Raw genomic sequence first — 20,127 nt, forward strand, 5'->3', positions numbered from 1 at the left:
CCTCTCCCCTTCACCCTCCACCTTTCTGCCCCCACCCACCCTTCCTGGTTTGAATCCTGAGAACCATAATACCCTTTGGGCAAGTAGAACCAACGACTGCATTGGCTGCTATACAAAGATGCTCACGTTGCAGCCTGTCTGACACATAACCAAGCTGTAAATCTTTCAGCAACTTCACTCGCTTCTCCAAAGAAACATATGAACGTCTGAAAACAGTAAGTGGTTATCTGCTATAAGAAAGCTTCATACTGATGGTGTCATATAAGCTGGTGATGGGACAGGTAGAGGGAATGATTGGAGGCAAAGTGGGTTGGTACTTGAAGTGGGGCAATTAGAAGATGAGTAGCAATGGAGTGGTGATGGTCTAGTGGCATTACCACTAGACTATTAATCCAGAGGCTCTGTTAACATTCTGGGGACCTGGGTTCAAATCCTACCACAGCAGGTGGTGGAATTTAAATTCAGTAGAAAAAAAAATCTAGAATTAAGAATCTACTGATGACCATGAAACCATCATTGGGAAAACCCATCTGGTTCACTAATGTCGTTCAGGGAAGGAAATCTGCCATCTTTGCCTGATCTGGCCTACATCTGACTCCTGAGCTACAGCAATGTGGTTGACTCTCAACTGCTAGTAGGCATTAAATGCTGGCCAACCAGTGACACTTATTTCCCACAAATAAGTAAAAAATTCTTATTGTTAATCTTTCATTCTTCAAACACCTAAAATCTGGTCAGTTTTTCCATCTTTCTTTCAACAAGCCCACCCCAATTCCTTTAACTGTTCACAATCTTACCGATGGCTTTTATGTCTCTAATCCCTTTCTTCTATTGTTTCATTGCACTATCACTTCTACGAATTAGCCTTTTTTTTTCATTTTAAACACTTCACAAGTCATTCTCTATTCATGTCTGTGTGTTTCTCCTTTCTGCTTATCCTTTTTAAAAGCAGTTCAGTTGTAAAATCTTCTGGTTCCAATGAGGCACTGCACCCAAAACATTAACTAGTCTGCTTGCTCAACAGAAGATGCTGCTTCAGCTGCTAATATTTTCTCGTTCTGTTTCGGATTATTGATATCAGCATTTATTTAATAAACATTTCTTCTGCCAGATCTCCTGAGGTTCCCGTATGATCTGCAAATATTGTCAGTAAAGTCTGCTGTATTATTCTTTTGTTGCCATTGTAAGTTTACATTCTTTATTTCTTCGTGGTTAATGAAGAATAGAGTGTTGGACGTTCTTTATTTTGGAAGTAACAAATGTGTCACTGTTACATCTCTGGGTTTTTGCATGGACAATCCTTCTGACAGTCCACATGGTCTTGTCTTCGCAGTGGGGTCAGTATGTTTGCAATGCTCACTGGTACGTTACCATTCACCGTGGAGCCATTTAACATCAAACAGCTACATGAGAAGATGGTAAACGGAGAAATTAGTTCCATCCCACCAGAGATCTCCTCAGGTATCAGATATGTTGGATATCTAAGAGAAATGATGATACATGAAACATAAATGTTTATATTAGAGGTGCAAAAAGGGGTGGATTATAGAACTGGATTTTCCTGGCCCTGTAGCCAGCTTGGAGGTGAAGGGAGTCGTGTTATGACAGCTTTCCAATGCATTCTCACCTCAGGGGAATTTTCTCAGGGGTGGACTGGGAGGAGAGTCTGCTGCCCTATCCGTAGAGACAGGCGAGAAATTCAGATCCTTACAACCTAATTAAGCTGAATTAGAAGACTTTTTGGCACTTTTCCATTGACAAAACACCCCCTTCCCCACACCACACACCACCAAACACAGAGGCTGCCATCATCATGGAGGCAGCCTTCCTGAGGCAGATCGGAGGAAGGCCATCAGAGCCAGAGGTTGCTTGACACAAGATAGGTGATGCAGGGAGGAAACGCCATCCCTGAAAGTCAAATGATCCAGCAGTTAGGGGTTTCCCCTCCACTCTGAGGGGCCTAATCTCTTGCCCCCTCATAACTTTTAATGTAAATATGCACCTTTGAGGGCTGCCATGTTGAAGTGTCTTCACAGTGCCTGCCCTATTTTAGCAGCATCCACCTCGCCCAGTAGTCGCCAAGACTCAAGAGCTGTTGGTCCTCTGTTTGGGTCAGGAGCATCAAGACCCTGAATGGCTATAACCTAACAAGATAGACAGAATGCTCCTAAAGTACTGTGCACTTGCATACAAATTGACCACAAATTTAAACACTTCTAGGGAGGAACACAGCACCAACGACTGGTTATAAGCTATTTTGGTTGTGCTGAAATGAAGAGTAGGTGGGACATTCGTTCTAGAAGGTGTACATTGAGTCAATGAGAAAGGACATGCCATGCTTTGGCATAGAGGGCATGAGGGGCAATAAGGGCCTCAGTGATAGGGTAGAGTTTGGCTTTGGGGGCCATGCAGTGAGATGGGACCTGGGTGCAAAAGCAGAGCTTGGAAGACGGGGAAATGAGAGGCCATGAAGAATTGATAGGCGGGTGTAACCTGGAATAGATGAAATGAGTGAAATCTTTCGAACTTACCTTTTAACAGGTCCCCCACACGTAGGCTAAGGTCTGCATGGCTCCTCTGAAGCGTTATATGCGACAAATCTTTAAAGACCTGACCAACTCCAAGAAAATTGCGGAGGAGGAGGCCATGCCTATCTCCTTAATGGGGCCAACCAGGTTGAGATGGTCAAATATGAGCTTTTGGCTGGAACCAGCCCCACACCCTTTAAAGTAACTCATGAGAATAAGACAACCTGGAAAGGAGGCTGAGAATCCAGGAATCAGGACTCTCCTGCCATCTTTCACGGGTTTTCAAGTCAACCTGACTTGGTGAGAATACAGGCCATGGCCTAGCCACAACTCTTCTCAATCACCTTTTGAATGTGCTTTTCACCCAGGAGCTGTGCACTTTATGCTTTCCTTGCTGGAGCCTGACCCAAGCAAACGGCCCACTGTCAGGGAAGCCATGGACGAGAAATGGTTAGATGAAGGGTTCATTCGAAGACCGCTGCATTCAGTCGTTTACAAGAACAGGTATTTATGAAAAGCAAACCATGGAACCATTGAAACATCACAATCTTTTTGATCAAATCAATGCTTCAGTATGTTGCAACTCAATTTGGAAAAAGTCATTTTGCTGCAAAATGGATATTGTTCTCAAGCCCAAACTATATTGCACTTAGCAAAATGTATGCATGGAGATTCAGTGAGAGAACAAGCGTGAGTTGGCCAAACCAACTGACTGTCCTAACTTCCTCAAGCCTTTTCAGACAATTTAATGTAAGTTCCATGGAATATTTTATTTTAATATTGAAGCAATGCAACATAATAGCACAGGTAAATGCATAGGGTTATAGGGTAATCTATATTTGGGATTGTGGTCAGTGCAGACTCAATGGGCCGAATGGCCTTCTTTTGCACTGTGGGATTCTATGATTCTATGATAATAAGATCAATTGTACAAAAGTTTAACTTATCTAAATGTGGGAAGGATGAAGAAAGGTCTATAATGGGGTAGGAGATAGGAGGTATCTCTCCAGTCTTCTATCCTATCAAAGACTTGCTTCGCCCTTGCCCCATTCACCCCCTACTCAAATCTTATTTGCATCCTTATTTGTTCCCAGTTCTGCTGAAAGGTTATTGACTTGAAACACAACTTTGTGTCTCCACAGACCCACTGCGTTTTGCCAGCACTTTCTGTTTTAACAAAAGAGCTTAAATATCTTAAAATATATTTTAAAGGAGGAAACTTTAGAAAATCTTCTGAAAACACTTTAGACTTTTCTGGCTGCCAGCGTTTGACCCACCACATTCAAACTCCAACACTTCTGTCCTTAAGGTTTTTTGACACCTGGGGCGGTGATTAACGCTGCTGCCTCACAGCACCAGGGACACAGGTTTGATTCCTGACTTGGGTCATTGTCTGTGTGGAATCTGCACGTTCTCTGCGTGGTTTTTCTCCCGTAGTCCAAAGACATGCTGGTTTGGTGCATTGGTCATGTAAAATTTTGCTTTAGTGTACCCAAACAGGCGCCAGAGAGTGGCGACTAGGCGATTTTTATGGTAACCTCATTGCGCTCTTAATGTAAGTGACACCAATAAGTAAACTTATTTTGACTCTACATAGCATCTGTTATAAGCTTCCAACTTCTGCATTTCAATCTTTCTCAGGCACTATTGTTAATTGCTTTACTTCAGATTGTACGTCAGCTAATGACAGAGAAATAGATCAAAACTGTTACAAGATTGGAAAGAAAAGTACTTTCAGCATTTATTACTTGACCTGCAGCAGTGCAAGTAGAAATAAGTTTAACCTTTAAGTTTAAGTTTATTTATTAGTGTCACAATTAGGTTTACATTAACGCTGTAGTGACGTTATTGTGCAAATCCCCCAGTCGCCACACTCCGGCACCTGTTTGGGTACACTGAGGGAGAATTTAGCACGGCCAATGCATCTAACCAGCACATCTTTTGGACTGTGGGAGAAAACCAGAGCACCCGGAGGAAACCCATGTAGACACTGGGAGAACGTGCAGAATCAGCACGCAAGTGGTTTTCTGTTACTTATACTGCAGGGTGGAATTCTCCCAAAAAATTCTAAGTATCGAATTTGCATGGAAACTGGAGTAATTTGCGTTGGGAGCTCAGAGAAAAATCTGACACTTTGTGCACCACAGAGGCCACCAATGTGAATATCATTACATTTCAGGGGGTGGGGCCTATTCTACTGGAGAGGTTGAAATCGGTCCTGAGCGGGCCACTGAGCATGTGCTGATCTATCAGTGCAGAGATCGGCGCATATGCAGTGGCCCCGCACTGTCAGTCTCTCGATTGCTAGCCAGCTCAATTGATCTGGCCAGCCCAGCAATCACTGCATCACTGACCCCCTGACCATTCCCAGGCCTAGCCTTGACACCAGTCGACCCAACTGATTACACCCCCCAGATAGTAAATAGTCCTTACCACCCCTTCCCCCAATCTGGCCCTTCCTCCCTCAGCCGGCTGACCACAATCTCCCCACATCCCCCGACCCCCCGCCCCGCCCTTTGCTGGCCCCGATCTCTGGCCTCCCTGTTTCTCCCAGCAATCCCATGCAGAGTGGCAGCAAGACCTCTACCTTTCCCACCGATTACCCCCTAAGCCCTGCCCCATCAGGCCCTGCCTTTCAGTCCCCTACTTATTTGGTACTGTCCCATGCCTGATGAGCAGTGCCACGTTGCTCCCTGGGCATTGGCACTTTGTCTTTTGGGCAGTGCCAGAGAGCACACACTGGCACTGCCAGGGTTCCAATGCCCAGGGGGCACCCTTCCTCCCGCTGCCTGACTTCTGGATGGCCTCCAATTACCCTCCCTTCATTCCAGTGGGGTCAGGCCATTCGCTGCCTGAAAGTGGGGAGCTGTACAAAATTCTGGTGCGGCCGCACTTGGAGTATTGCGTACAGTTCTGGTCACCGCATTATAAGAAAGATGTGGAGGCATTGGAAAGGGTGCAGAGGAGGTTTACCAGGATGTTGCCTGGTATGGTGGGAAGGTCTTATGAGGAAAGGCTGAGGGACTTGAGGTTATTTTCATTGGAGAGAAGAAGGTTATGAGGTGACCTGATTGAGGCATACAAGATGATCAAAGGATTGGATATGGTGGACAGTGAGAGCCTTTTACCTTGGATGGTGATGGCTAACACAAGGGGACATAGCTTTAAATTGAGGGGTGGTAATTATAGGACGGATGTCAGAGGTAGGTTCTTTACTCAGAGGGTAGTAAGGGTGTGGAAAGCCCTGCCTGCAGCAGTTGTAGACTCGCCAGCTTTAAGGGCATTCGGATGGTCAGTGGATAGGCATATGAATAACATTGGAATAGTTTAGGTTAGAGGGTTATTAGATTGGTTCCACTGGTCGGCGCAACATCGAGGGCCGATGGCCCTGTACTGCGCTGTAACGTTCTATGTTCTATTGTAATCCCCGCCTGAGTGAAATACTCTGGTGGGGTGCGAGATGCCCGGAGAATTCAGTCCTGGGCCTGCTAATGAAATTTAAATTCCATTTAAATGACTGTTAAAATGGTTTTGGTGCATTCCTGCTAATTTCCAGCGTAGAGCAAACACCACAGCAAACCGAGCACTGGGAGAACACTTGGGCAAACCCCACAACTCGGCCAACATGAGAATTTCCCAACGCACTTTGCTAAACAATTAGCGTAACAGGATGGGAGAATCACGGCCACAGTCTTTAATATATAAAACTGACATTTAATAACATTGTGGTACCAACCTGTGTAATAACTTCTTTATTTTACAGACTTCGTTCTGATGAACTGAACTCAGTGGTTTTAAACTTTATGACAGAGAAAACTGGGTTTGGGCTTACAGAGATTATTAACACGCTGATCAATAATAGGCCGTCCCCCAGCATGGCAACTTATTATTTGTTACTGAAAAAATTGGCACGCTACCAAAAAGGAATAAAAAACAAAAAGGTACAAAGTATTGGTTCATCTGCATTTTGGAGTTCTTTCCAACATTTTGATCTGTTCTCCTTTATTGTTAAACTGTGTTTGTTTATTCCAATCTGGTTGTAATTTATTACTCACTTTCTTTTATTCTTTGGTTTGTTGCACAGAAAAATGAATCGAGAGAGTGGAATTTATCATTTAAAAATCTATGGATCGATCAGACAGAAAACAACATCCCTAACAAAAAGCCAACTCAACAGGTACATTGATGTTCGCCACTTCTTCATTTTACAGGGGTCTTTTCTGCTTGTTGTGGTGGAGGAATGCCAGTTCTGGGGAATGATTATACTGACCCACCACAGCCACTCAGTGTGAGCACCAAACAGGGATGGGTCAGTGGCAATAAGGGTTAGAAACGTGTCTCGTGGTGTTTTATCACCAGGACCTCCTTTAAATCACATCACACACTCAGGCCGGTATGTCAATGGGAAGTGAGCTCAGTGGTAGGATAATTCCCCATGGAGCCAGGTTGGAATCCCACCATGGCAGACGATGAAATTTGAATTCAATAAAAAAATCTGGAATTAAAAGTCTAATGATGACCATGGAAGCATTGTCAATTGTCTTAAAAACCCATCTGTTTTACCAATGTCCTTTAGGGAAAGAAATCTGCCGTTCTTACCTGGTCTGGCCTACATGTGACTCCAGACCCACAGCAAGCGGTTAACTCTTCCTACCCTCCAAATTGGCCTAGCAAGCCATTCAATTCAAGGGAAGTTAGGGATGGGCAATACATGCTGGCCCACATTCTATGAATGGATGAAAAGGGACAGAAAATTGCTCGATCTGGGAGTTGTCCATCAAGACCAGGTCGAGGGCAAGATAAGCTGCAGGTATAATCTGCAAGGTCCGTATGATCAGGAATGGGAGTGAGAACATAACATAAGAACATAAGAAATAGGAGCAGGAGTAGGCCATCTAGCCCTTCGAGCCTGCCCCACCATTCAACAAGATCATGGCTGATCTGAAGTGGCTCAGTTCCACTTTCCCGCTTTCCCCCCATAACCCTTAATTCCCTTGCCTACCAAAAACCTATCCACCCGTGTCTTAAATATATTTAGCGAGGTAGCCTCCACCACTTCAACGGGCAGAGAATTCCAGAGATTCACCACCCTTTGAGTGAAGAAGTTCCTCCTCAACTCCGTTCTAAACCGCCCCCCGCTTATCTTGAGGCTGTGCCCTCTAGTCCTGCTGTCCTTTCTGAGCGGGAAGAATCTCTCTACCTCTACCCTATCCATCCCCTTCATTATCTTATACGTCTCTATAAGATCCCCCCTCATCCTTCTAAACTCCAACAAGTACAAACCCAGTCTATTCAGCCTCTCTTCATAGTCCAACCCCCTCATCTCCGGTATCAGCCAAGTGAACCTCCCCTGCACTCCCTCCAAGGCCAATATATCCTTGCGCAAGTATGGCGACCAAAACTGCACACAGTACTCCAGCTGCGGCCTCACCAGTGCCCTGTACGGTCGCAGCAAGACCTCCCTGCTTTTATATTCTATCCCCCTCGCTATAAAGGCCAGCATCCCATTCCCCTCCTTGGTCACCTGCTGCACCTGCACACTGGGTTTTTGTGACTCATGCACAAGGACCCCCAGGATCCTCTGCACCATAGCATGCTGCAGCTTTTCGCCCTTTAAATAATAATCCCTCCTACTATTATTCCTGCCAAAGTGGATAACCTCACACTTGCTAACATTGTACTCCATCTGCCAGGTCCTCGCCCACTCGCTCAGCCTATCCAGATCTCTCTGCAGACTTTCCACACCCTCCGCACAATTTGCTTTTCCACTTATCTTTGTGTCATCAGCAAATTTTGACACCCTACACTCAGCCCCCTCCTCCAGATCATCTATATAAATGGTAAACAGTTGAGGCCCCAGCACCGATCCCTGGGGCACTCCACTAGTCACCAACCACCAATCAGAATAGCACCCATTGATACCAGATCTCTGCTTCCTATTAGACAACCAATCCTCTATCCACGCTAACACCTTACCCCCAACTCCATGCCCCCTAACCTTCTGAAGCAACCTTTTGTGCGGCACCTTATCAAACGCCTTCTGAAAATCGAGAAACACCACATCCACCAGTTCCCCTCTGTCTACTGCACAAGTCACATCCTCATAGAATTCCAATAAATTTGTCAGACGCGACTTCCCCTTAATAAATCCGTGCTGTGTCTGCTCTATCAAACAATTCTTCTCAAGGTGCCTCGCTATTTCTTCTTTGATGACGGATTCAAGCATTTTTCCCACAACAGGCGTTACACTAACCAGCCTATAATTCCCTGCCTTTTGCCTGCTACCTTTTTTAAACAGCGGCGTAACATTAGCCGTTTTCCAAACTTCCGGCACTTCCCCGGAATCCAGCAAAGTTTGGTAAATAACCACTAAGGCATCTACTATCACCTCTGCCATTTCCTTCAGAACCCTGGGATGCATTCCATCCGGATGGGGTTTTTGTGGCTGGACTGCCCCTTCTTGCCCTTGGAAATTTGAAGATCACTCTTGGCATGGTGATTTCAGGCAGCCCTCTGATGGAGTGGGGCAAAGCACTGAGTGGGGCACCATATCACACAGTACTGGGAGCATTGACGCTTTTGATGACAGGGAATTCAGATACTCAGCGCAAAGTGGTCACATTTTCAGATGATCCCAAACAAGATGAGCCAGTGGAATTAAAGGAGAACAAGAAGAGAAGAAAGAGTTAGAAAAAAATATCTATAACGGGAAGAATAACGGCAGATGCAGATGAGTGAAAGGAGCTGCACCAATGAAAGAGAAATGGATGACTGATACTGTATGATTGGATTTAATAATCAACCATGATTGAGTTGAATGTCAAATCAAGCTTAAGGAGTTGAATGGCCTACTCCAGATCCTGTGTTCCAATGAATGGTATTTATAATTAAAGATGAAACTGAGAGAGATTGATGAAGACTAGTAGATTGAACACTAAATATATCCAACTACGAACAATTATTGTAGTTAGTTGGATGTTAAATGACTTTGCCCCTGCGTCAGGTGACAGTAATAACCAAAGTGCGTTGTGCTCTGTTTGGACCTTAAATATGGCAGCCAATTCTGGTTGCCAAGCAACAAGGTATTCAAACACAGGAGACTGTGCAGCAAAGCCAATCTCAATTCACAGGGTCAGAACATTTAGAAAGATTGGAGAAACGTTTGACCTTTGAGCCTGGAAAAGAGTTTGCTGACATGTGAGGGTCAATTTCCAAGAGAGCAGTAGGTGGTGCAATTACCCAGTACCCAATGTCATCACCATTTTGATGTCCGGGTCTCAGTTATATTTCATTAACAGACTGTCCACATCGTCCCAATGGCGTGTGGGAGCCCATTCAGTATTGTGGGTGGGGAATTTCTGGTAAGTCCCATTACCTATTTAAGAAGTGAAGACATCTTTTAATGTGAGGGGCTGAATCTCACCATAGTGCTCTCTCCCCCCCCACCCCCACCAGCTAAAATGGCAGCCAGGAGGGGGTTGCTGGCGCTGATGTCCACAATTCCAATGGCTGCCCAACAGCGATTTAATGCTGTAAGCAGCTGTAATTTGTTTGGGATGAGACTAATGCTCTTCTCTTGGGAGGAAGTCCTACCATAGGAAACTGCCAGTCAGTCAGATGGTTGGCTGCTCTGTAATCCTGGCAATGCCAACCGGGCATAGTGGCCACTCCTTGGGACTAGACTTTGCCAAGGAGTCTAGATAAATCTAGGGCCGTGGAGGGTGGTAGTGCAGGGTGAGGGGGGTGGGGAGCAGATTCAAGAAGCTGGGCTGAGGGTTAAAGAGGTTGGTGACCTGGTGTGGGGGAGTGGATCTAGTGGGTCCCCCCAAAAGAGGTGCTCGCTACCTTGCCCAACAGGGCTAAATGGCCTTCTTCTGCACTGGAGAGATTCTATGATCCTATGATTTGTTTTAATTCATAGGGAGAAAATGCAATAGTAAAGCAAAGCAAACAGACAGAAGCCAGAAGTCCAGACCAAAATTTCCCATCGGCATCACATGGCAATAAAACAGCTGCTGAACAGGCACATCAGGAGAATGGCAGGAACTCAGATTCAAGTGACCAGCCGCAGACGTGCATGCCTGCAATGAAAGAAGTTATTAAGGAAGAAGAGATTGCAATTTCTCTGGAAAATCAGGATTACTGCTTCCCAGAAGGTACAAATGGAATTTTGTCTACAATGAACATTGTTTTGTTGTCAAAGGAGATGGAAGTTTTAATAACATTTGAGGTTGAGGAGATTCACTTAGCCAAAACCAATTATAGTTGAATATTGAACAAGAGCTAACTGACTTAGTTATTGAAGTTAATTACTGATTATACAGGTTAGTAAGAACCAATCAGTGGGAGCATATCTTCAGAATGGCTTTATTCACAGGCATGAGTGATCTGTCAGTGAATTTAAAATTGGGTTTCACTAAGTGTGGTCACGTGGCCCGTTTAAGAGGTGATCCTTTTTGGGCTGTGGGACCATGTGACCAGGCCAAGACCAATGGAGTGCAGGCATGCGAACCTCAGCCAATCAGGAGCAAGGGTACACATTCCCCCAGGGCTGGAAGTTGGCGAGTTGTCAGGAGCAGACCTGTGTTGATGTGTTGCAAATTCTTTTGTTGTAAATTATTTCTTCTCGCTGATTAAACTTTGTTGTTTTATATCTGCCAAACCAAGTCACCTCGCGTTATCACACTGAGTGAGACTGATCTAATGAACTGAATATTTACATTTCCACAATTTATTTTACAATATGAAACAAAAGTATAATGCTGTATGTGTTATTTGATACACTGAATGCAAAGTAATCAAAGAAGCAGTTGTGTTTCATATATATAATAGACTGGAATTTATACTCTACTGCAGGCAGGTTTGAAACCCAGCCGGTGGCCTTCCTTGAGCCTGCACTCTCACACCCAATCTGTCTGAAATTTGACAAGGGCTGGGGAGCTACCGGGTCCCCCCTCCACTTTTAAGGCCATTTACAGGCTTCATTCCATGGCATCGTTATTTTATCTGCAGCAAGAGGAGATCCATAAAATATGGGAAGCCTTTAGTTGTGTAGCTTGGTATCACACATGGGTAGGGAGGGTGCTCCTTAGTGCATCCCCTGGGAAAGGTAATTGACCCTTCCCCTGCCAGCCTCCTAAACTGACCCCCTACCACCTTCACTCCACCCCCAACTCATTTGCCAAGACCCTCTACCTTGGTCATAGCTAGGCTCCTTGGAATGGTGGGAATGTCTGTAGTCCCAGCCAGAACCAATTCTCCCATTTGCACTGCTGGGTCTATAGCATTATTGCCACCAGATGGACTAGCAGCTCTCTAAGACAAGACCACTTCCCGCGATGGGGCGTAAAACCCTTCTTAAAGCAAATAATGCTGCTCCCAGCATTAAATTGCTATGGAGGAGCTGTGGGAAGCCACCTCGATTTTTCCCAGTACCAGAATCAGAGAAGCACAATTTACAATTCAGTTGGCGCAGTCCACTAATGAGTATTAATGGCAGTAAATAAAAGAAATTTGATTGAGATGGATATAAGTGCCCCAATTAAATATCAAATTATACTTAAGATTAACTAAGATTACAATCTTCAAACAAGAGATTAATCATAAGTACTTTTTTAAATCATTGATAATCTTGATTGCAATCAAGTATATTTTAGATAATTGCATTTTGGAAATTTTAAGGCTGATATTAAGGATCTGTGTGATTTACTCTGTTAAATTAATGCGAGTAATGATTAGTAATTTTGTGACAGCAAGTAAATATTATCTCTGTTTTATGTCATTTGTTATCAGTTATCAACAAGTCATGAGTCTGGAACAAGAATAATATGATACTGTTTCATTCCCAGAAACAGTTTAGTTATTTCAAATCTTCAATGTTAAATTTTGTGCGCACAACAAGCCATTTTATTGAGCTGAAAATTAAATTCTATCAATTGGTTTAGTTAATGCAACGTAAAAATAATTCTGTATCATTTGCAGTTTCTAAATTTGCCAATAGAGAACTGGTGCACCTGGGACCTCCCAAGTCTTCACCTAGAGGGACATCTGACCAAGCAAGTTCAGAATTTCAAGGTAAATTAGATGTCACCCATGGGACAGCTAGCGCTAAAAAACAAAGTCATCGAGAGCAAAAACAGGATGGTCGTTTACAACCTGTAAGTCAACTGGAGATTGAAGGGAATTTTAAATCAACGACAGGAAGTCTAGGTAAAAGAACACCCAGATCTTTGCTGGAAAGCAAAGTGCATTACTACAAAAACCCAGCAGCCCGTCATGAAACTAAATTTAAAGATCTTCTCCAAGCTATGGAAGACCAATCAGCAGCAGCAAACTGGAGGTTTCAGGAGAAAGATGGACGCAATTTTGTGGTAATTGACACACCTCAGCTTTCTCCGCTGCCAAAACTCAAGCAAAGTGTTTTCAAAGATAACCTCAGTAAGAAGACCAACTGGGTAAGGACACCTTGCCATGGAACAAATGGGTCGTCACCCTTTTTGCTCAACGGTGGGAGGCATACCCTTCTACCACCTTCTCGCCAGCAGACTTTGATAGTCAAGAGCTTACGTCAGTCCAAGGAGAAAACACAAGCTTCTCTCACCAGCAGCATATTCCGAAGGGACTGCATTCAGCTGAGGGCATCTCAGAAACCAACAGATTTAAACCTACCAGTGTTGTCACCAGCATTTCAGTCAAAGTCGGACAAAAAGAGTGAAATACTCAGGCTTGACTTTGTGTAAATAATGTAACACATGAGGATCGATGGATAGGTATCTGCCAGAAGGTTCTGATTGCTGGCTATTTGTAGTGAAATCTTAAATGTGTTCTTTCTGTGTATTCCCAATAATATCAAACAGGGCAAATCTTCCCCAGTTTTGTATCGAAGGTTCATAAAAACTAACAAAAGATCACAAATGTGAATAGATGGCCTGTCCAATGTAGTGATATATAAATAGCTTTTGATATTCATAAAACAGAAACCTTGCAATGTGCAAATCAGCCATTTCCCTAAACAGTCCTTACTGGCATTTGCACTCCCTGCGGTCCTGATCATATTTAATCGAACTATTTCCATCTCCCTTCATCCTCTTTACTTTTGCACACCCATCAAATATGTTTTGGATCTTTTTCTTATTTATCCTTGGGATGTTATCATCTCTGGTAAAGAATTTATTGGCCTTCCTAACATGCCCTTAACACAATGGTGATGGACCTTCTTGAACAGACACATGTTATGTGTTGAATGTGGTTCTGGACTGTGGTTAAGTAATGAGTTGCAGAATTTGTGGGGTCAGAGAGAGAGAGAGCTTCTTCTGTCGCACAGCACCTTTCATCCCTCCTTGGTTTTGTGTCCTTTTTGGGTAGTCTCCTGATTCTTGTCAATCAATCAATCAGGGCTTGATCAATAAGAGTCCAATCAGGTGCTGTCACACTGATCTCTGAGTGTGTACCCAACAATGTGGAGATGCTGGCGTTAAAATGGCGTAAACACATGACTCACTTGATGAAGGAGCAGCGCTCTGAAAGCTAGTGGCTTGTGCTACCAAATAAAGCTGTTGGATTTTAACCTGGTATTGTGAGACTTCTTACTGTGTTTACCCCCAACAGCCATGCCTATAGGTGCTGGAGACACATAGATCACATATTTGGGAGAGAAGTAAGGGATTAAGGTAAACAAGTATGTTTGACCAGAAAGTGTCCATTGTCTTTGGGATGGCCTATTTCCTGTGTATTCAGTTGTCTGAGTTGCAGCCTGTTTATCTCTGTCTTTTAAGCTGCAGTCCGCTGTTTCAGTGCTTGTCCAAATATCCCAGTATGTTCTGTAAATCACCAGTTTGGCCACATCACCTTCCCTCTCAGCTAAGCACTGTGCCGACCCAGTGCATTCTTAGACTCTGCCTGTCATGGGACTAGAAAATCCTACCCAAAAACAATGGACTTTTGGCTGGTCAGTCAAACTTTCCATTCCCCCACCCTGCAACGATTCCCACCACATGTGGATGGCATGACTCAGTATCAACCGTGTAATTTACCCACTGATCCATGATGTAGTCCATTAATAATAAAGTGGAAAAGTGTCTAAAAATTCCATTTTTGTAATTGATTTGTGGTACATGGGCATCGCTAGCTGGCCAACATTTATTGCCCATCCCTACTTTCCCAAGGGCAGTTGAGAGTTAACCATGTGGCTTTGGCTTTGGAGTCGCATGTAGGGCAGACCAGATAAAAATGGCAGATTTCCTTCCCTAAAGTTAATAGTGAACCAAATGTTTTTTTTCCGACAATGGTCATTAGTAGATTCTTAATTCCAGAATATTTTTTACTGAATTCAAATTCCATCATCTGCCGTGGCAGGATTCGAACTGGGACCCAGAACATTAGCTGGATTTCTGGATTAATAGTCTGGCGATAATACCGTTAGACCTTTAAGTTTGAATGGCAAATATTCAAATAGTTTACAACATACATTCACAAACATCACTGGTTCCAAGGGCTTGTGTTAGGTGACAAAGATTAGCAAAAAAATTATATTGATTTGACGACAACCACACAAAGTGAAACACTTTGCCAACAAGGCGATGTTGAGCGATTAGATTACCATTCCACTGTGACGACCACTGCTGTACTTAAGCACTTTTTGTATCATCACAAGTATTTATTTTAGTCTATATTGATTTAATGACTTGAGGAAAGTGCCAAAGCAACTTGTGCCTATTTTGGGTCTTTTACATGTATAATCAATATAATATTTTTAGTAAGTCAAAATGTATATATTTTAGCAAAAGAATGATTTATAATCTGTAAAGAGTGTTAAAGTATTTTACATCAATGAGTGAAATTTCTTAATGTACTTTCTTTCTCATTTTCTGAGGCTTCCAGTTAGATACAGAATTTTATCTAACTGTAAAAACAATCTAAGCAATCTAAGACAGTAGGACTAGGGGGCACAGCCTCAAGATAAAGGGGAGGCGGTTTAGAACGGAGTTGAGGAGGAACTTCTTCACTCAAAGGGTGGTGAATCTCTGGAATTCTCTGCCCGTTGAAGTGGTGGAGGCTGCCTCGCTAAATATTTTTAAGAAGCGGGTTGATGGGTTTTTGATAAGAGAGGGGATTAAGGGTTATGGGGAGAGGGCGGGAAAGTGGAACTGAGCCACGACAGATCAGCCATGATCTTATTGAATGGCGGGGCAGGCTCGAAGGGCTAGATGGCCTACTCCTGCTCCTATTTCTTATGTTCTTATGTTCTTAAGCAATGGAATAATTGGTAAAAATCTGCACATTCCTACTCCTGTGTCATGATTAAGGTTTTTGTAATTTAAAATTGTTGATCTCCTGTGGTGTTACTCACAAATAAAAACTGATTGTCTATACTTCTTGCTGTGGTTGATATATACAATATTTAAATATTTACTGCAATTCTATTGCTCGTATGGCTCATTATTTTTTTATAATAAATATAGAAAGAAGATGCACAACTTCCTAGCACAACTTGTATTTCTGATCCTGTCAGTACATTTTTGTAGAGTTTTTTTTTTATCAGCAATGGAAAATCAGTTCAACCTGCACTGTGTTCTTACTTTGACATTGGCCATGACCCATCGCAGGAGATGAGGCAAACCAGCCAAAAGTCCATTGTCGGTGCAGGCTCGATGGGCCAAATAATCTCCTTGCACACTGTAGAGATTCTACGATTCTAAGTGACTGAAGGCAAGATTTCAGCCATCAGGAGGAAGTGCCACCTAGAAAAGCTGCTGGGCTAATCTATTTGGCCAGCAGCTCTTTAGTTCCTGAAGCGAAAAGAGCTGCATGGGCTGAAGAAGGATTGTGTGAGGGTGATTGAGACTATGCCCGGCCATTAGAGGCCAAGGTACATTCAAGGCAGGGTGGGTACGGAAGGCCTGGAGGGGCATGAAGGGGGCAATTGGGTTTCATGATGAGACTGCAGGCGATGGGGTCCGGAAAGATCCAAATTATGTCCATTGTCCCATAGAATCCCTGCAATGCAGATGAAGGCCATTCGGCCCATTGAGTCGGTACCCACTCTCGCCCGCCCTATCCCCAGAACCCCATGCATTTACCATGGCTAATCCACCAGGCCTACACAATTTTTGGACACTAAGGAGCAATTTAAAATGGCCAATTCACCTAAATCTGCACATCTTTGGACTGCCGGAAGAAATCGGAGCACCGGGAGAAAACCCATGCAAACACGGGGAGAACTTGCAAACTTCACACTGTCAGATGTAGCAGCATTCCTTGTCATGATTCATGGCTAGAAAAATACCATTCAGCTTTGATTAACACAGATCAATAAAATATTGGATTGTTTTGTCATCCTGATCTCACGGGTCAATTGCAGCACTCAAAATCAATGAGCAACTGTTACTATGGAAACTCTTACTTAGGACCAGTGAACAATTGCTCGATAAGCAGATGCCTGTCTAGATCCACTTGGCTTTATCAGGACTGGAATAGAAAGGCCTCTTAATCAAACTCAAATAATCAGGTCAGTCACATAATCAGCTTCAATCAACTGTATTTGTAGTGCACATTGCGAGCAGCAATAACAGTGCTGAAAACAGTATATTTAACTTGCTGCTTTATGATAAAATGATTGGGGCCCTGGATGATGAGGAAAGAAGAGTTTATACTTTATTTATTAGTGTCACAAGTAAGCTTATATTAAGACTGCAATGAAGTTACTGTGAAAATCCCCTAGTCACCACACTCTGGCCCCTGTTCGGGTACACTAAGGGAGAATTTAACATGGCCAATGTACCCAATCAGCACATCTTTCAGACTGTGGGAGAAAACCAGAGGAAACCCACACAATCACAGGGAGAATGTGCAAACTCTACATAGACAGTAACCCAAACCAGGAATCAAACCCGAGACCCTGGCTGCTGTGAGGCAGCTGTGCTAACCACTGTGCCATCCATTAGTCAATTGCATGTCAGAAGACCGAGAAACACACCATGTAATAAAGCCTAGATTGTATTAGAATCTTCCCTTTGATGTAGCGGCATGGTGAACCATACTTTAATGGTTCTAGAAATGAGTTTTATCTCAGTGATGTCCAAACATCTCCCTTTGTGTAGTTGTTTTTATTCACAGTCAAGACTAGATTGAGATGGGAGATTTCACATGGAATAGTGATGTAGGGGGTTTACTTCATAAATGAAGTATAGTATTATCTGAAATCTGATGCACATGATCACAAAACTGTTACAGCACCGAAAGAGGCCATTCAGCCAGGCATATCAGCATCAACTCTCCATATGACCAAAATACCTATTGCCACTCCCACCCTTTCCTGCAGAGAAGGTTATGGACCAGGTGCAGGAAAATAGGATTAAAATGTTCTTTTGTTTGGCTGGTGTGGGCAAGGTGGGATGAATGGAAAAATTCATCCGAATGCATCAAAATTCAAGGTGGGATGAATGGTCTCTTTCTGTGTTGTGATCTTTCCATGGTTCTATCATTCTTTGGTAATGCTGCACATTTTTCTTTTTCAGATGACAACCCAATTTCTTTCTGACTGCCTTGATCGAACCTGCCTCCACCACATTCTCAGGCATTCCAGATCCTAACCACTTGCCGCATGAGAAAATTCTCCTCATGTCACCGCTGCATCTATTGCCACTTATCTCAAATTTGTGCCCTCTGGTTCTCGACCCTTCAACCAATAGAAACAGTTTCTCTCTATCTGCTCTGTCTCAGGTGATTGTGGAGTTTGCTACTCCTCTGCTATTCCACAGCTGCTAACTTTTTACCAAAATTTGCCACCTTACATTTACTGACATTAAATTCATCTGCCAATGTTTAGCCCATTCTCCCATCTTATCATTGTTCATTTGTAGCTTCCTTTGGTCTTTTAAGGAATTAATTACATCCCTTGTTTTGATATGATTTACAAATTTCAGAAACACTCATTCTGGCCAATGAAAGGTAGTGAGTGGGAGAGAGTTGGACATTAATTTTAAAAAACTTTTAAAAACTGTCATAAAAATCAGGCCAGAGAAGGTTGTAATTGTAATGGATGGCAATGTAATGTAAGACCAATGCACGGTCATTATCAATTAGGTCCTTAGCAGGTACCTTTCATCACTGAGAAACCAGCCTGAAGTCCTCTGTGATCCCTTTATGGCCAGGATCCAGTAGATAGAAAACAGAAAATCGAAGCAGGACTATGCCATTAAACCTGCCATTCATTTTGATCCTGAATGATCATCAAATTCAATATCCTGATCCTGCCTTCCCTCCCTATCCCTTGATCTCTTTAGCCCCCTGAACTATGGCTGGGATTCTCCCAAAAAAATTCGAAGTTCCCAACATCGGAGAAAATAGTAGTAAATCCTGCTGGTTTTTTTTTGGTGTGATTTCCAGAACGATCTCCGACACTGTGTGCATCACAGAATGCCCTAGTGTGAATCCCTCTGAAAATCACGAGGCGGATTTTCCTCCCAAGAGGCCAGCTGCATTGTGCTAAGCAGACGTTTGCGCATGTGCCAACTTGTCAGCACGGAGATTGGCACATGCGCACTGGCCTCCCATTGCCGGTCTCCCAATTGCTGGCCAGCCCATCACTGGCCTTGCAAATCCCCCACTTCCCGATTGCCAGCCTCCCTGTCCTCCCCAGGCCAACCCCAATGTTGTCAGTGCTCCCCTACCTCCACCAACCCCACCCCCCTCAATCCGCTGCCCCACCATCCCCCGTCCCTCTCCTGGACAGTCCTAACCCCACTGCCTAGACAGAAATCATATAATGTTTTGACTTCAACTACTTTCTGTGATAGTGAATTCCACATATTCATCACTATCTGAGAGAAGGCATTCCTCCTCACCTCAGTCCTAAAAGTACAGGGAAGTTTCTCAAATACTGGGGAATGAGAAAATGATTTATTTCTTTGAGTTTCCTCCAGTATAATTGCTCTTGGCAAGAAGTAGCAAGGTTAGACCTCTGGGAGAGATTGGGCCTTTGAACAAAGACTGTCACCAAGATATAAATTGACAGGCCAAAAAGATGAGTTAATTTGATAACTGCAATAACATTATTTTGTAATGTGTATTTTTATTGTTTGTAATGTTTTATGCATGGTAGCACAGTGGTTAGCACTGCTGCCTCACAGTACCAGGGACCTGGGTTCAATTCCTGGCTTGGATCACTCTGTGCAGAGTCTGCACATTCTCGCCATGTCGGCGTGAGGTTCCTCTGGGTGTTCTGGTTTCATCCCAAAGTCCGAAAAATGTGCTGGTTAGGTGCATTGGCTGTGCTGAATTTTCTCTCAATGTACCCGAACAGGGTGGTGACAAGGGGATTTTCACAGTAATTTCATTGCAGTGTTAATGTAAGGCTACTTGTTACACAAATAAACAAACTTTAAACTTTTTAATAAGATAATTTCTTTTAGATTGGATAAATTACAGCTGCCTAAAGAAAACAATTGGATGGAAAATAATTGATAAAGTATTATAATCGCAATGTATGAACCCAATGTCCAGACATTAGAATCGTGCGATTACATAGGCAGCAATTAATAGTAAATGTAGACATAGGAACTTATAAATTGGAAAAATCTTATATAAAAATGATGAAAAT

General features: G+C 43.3%; 1 protein-coding gene across 1 annotated transcript in view; it reads left to right on the plus strand.

Moving 5' to 3' along the window:
• The window catches only part of LOC145345609 (uncharacterized), a 46,182-nt gene extending 32,354 nt beyond the window's left edge, over positions 1 to 13,828 (plus strand). Inside the window, exons 5-10 of the mRNA XM_080193442.1 lie at positions 1,334 to 1,461; positions 2,897 to 3,032; positions 6,292 to 6,469; positions 6,613 to 6,705; positions 10,450 to 10,684; positions 12,510 to 13,828. Coding sequence (XP_080049568.1) covers positions 1,334 to 1,461; positions 2,897 to 3,032; positions 6,292 to 6,469; positions 6,613 to 6,705; positions 10,450 to 10,684; positions 12,510 to 13,267 — 1,528 coding nt within the window. The 3' untranslated portion in view covers positions 13,268 to 13,828. The remainder of the gene's footprint in view (positions 1 to 1,333; positions 1,462 to 2,896; positions 3,033 to 6,291; positions 6,470 to 6,612; positions 6,706 to 10,449; positions 10,685 to 12,509) is intronic.
• Positions 13,829 to 20,127: the final 6,299 nt, after the last annotated feature.

This window comes from Carcharhinus amblyrhynchos, chromosome 7, assembly GCF_965287045.1.
Source record: "Carcharhinus amblyrhynchos chromosome 7, sCarAmb.v2.hapA, whole genome shotgun sequence".
NCBI classification, from domain to species: Eukaryota; Metazoa; Chordata; class Chondrichthyes; order Carcharhiniformes; family Carcharhinidae; genus Carcharhinus; species Carcharhinus amblyrhynchos.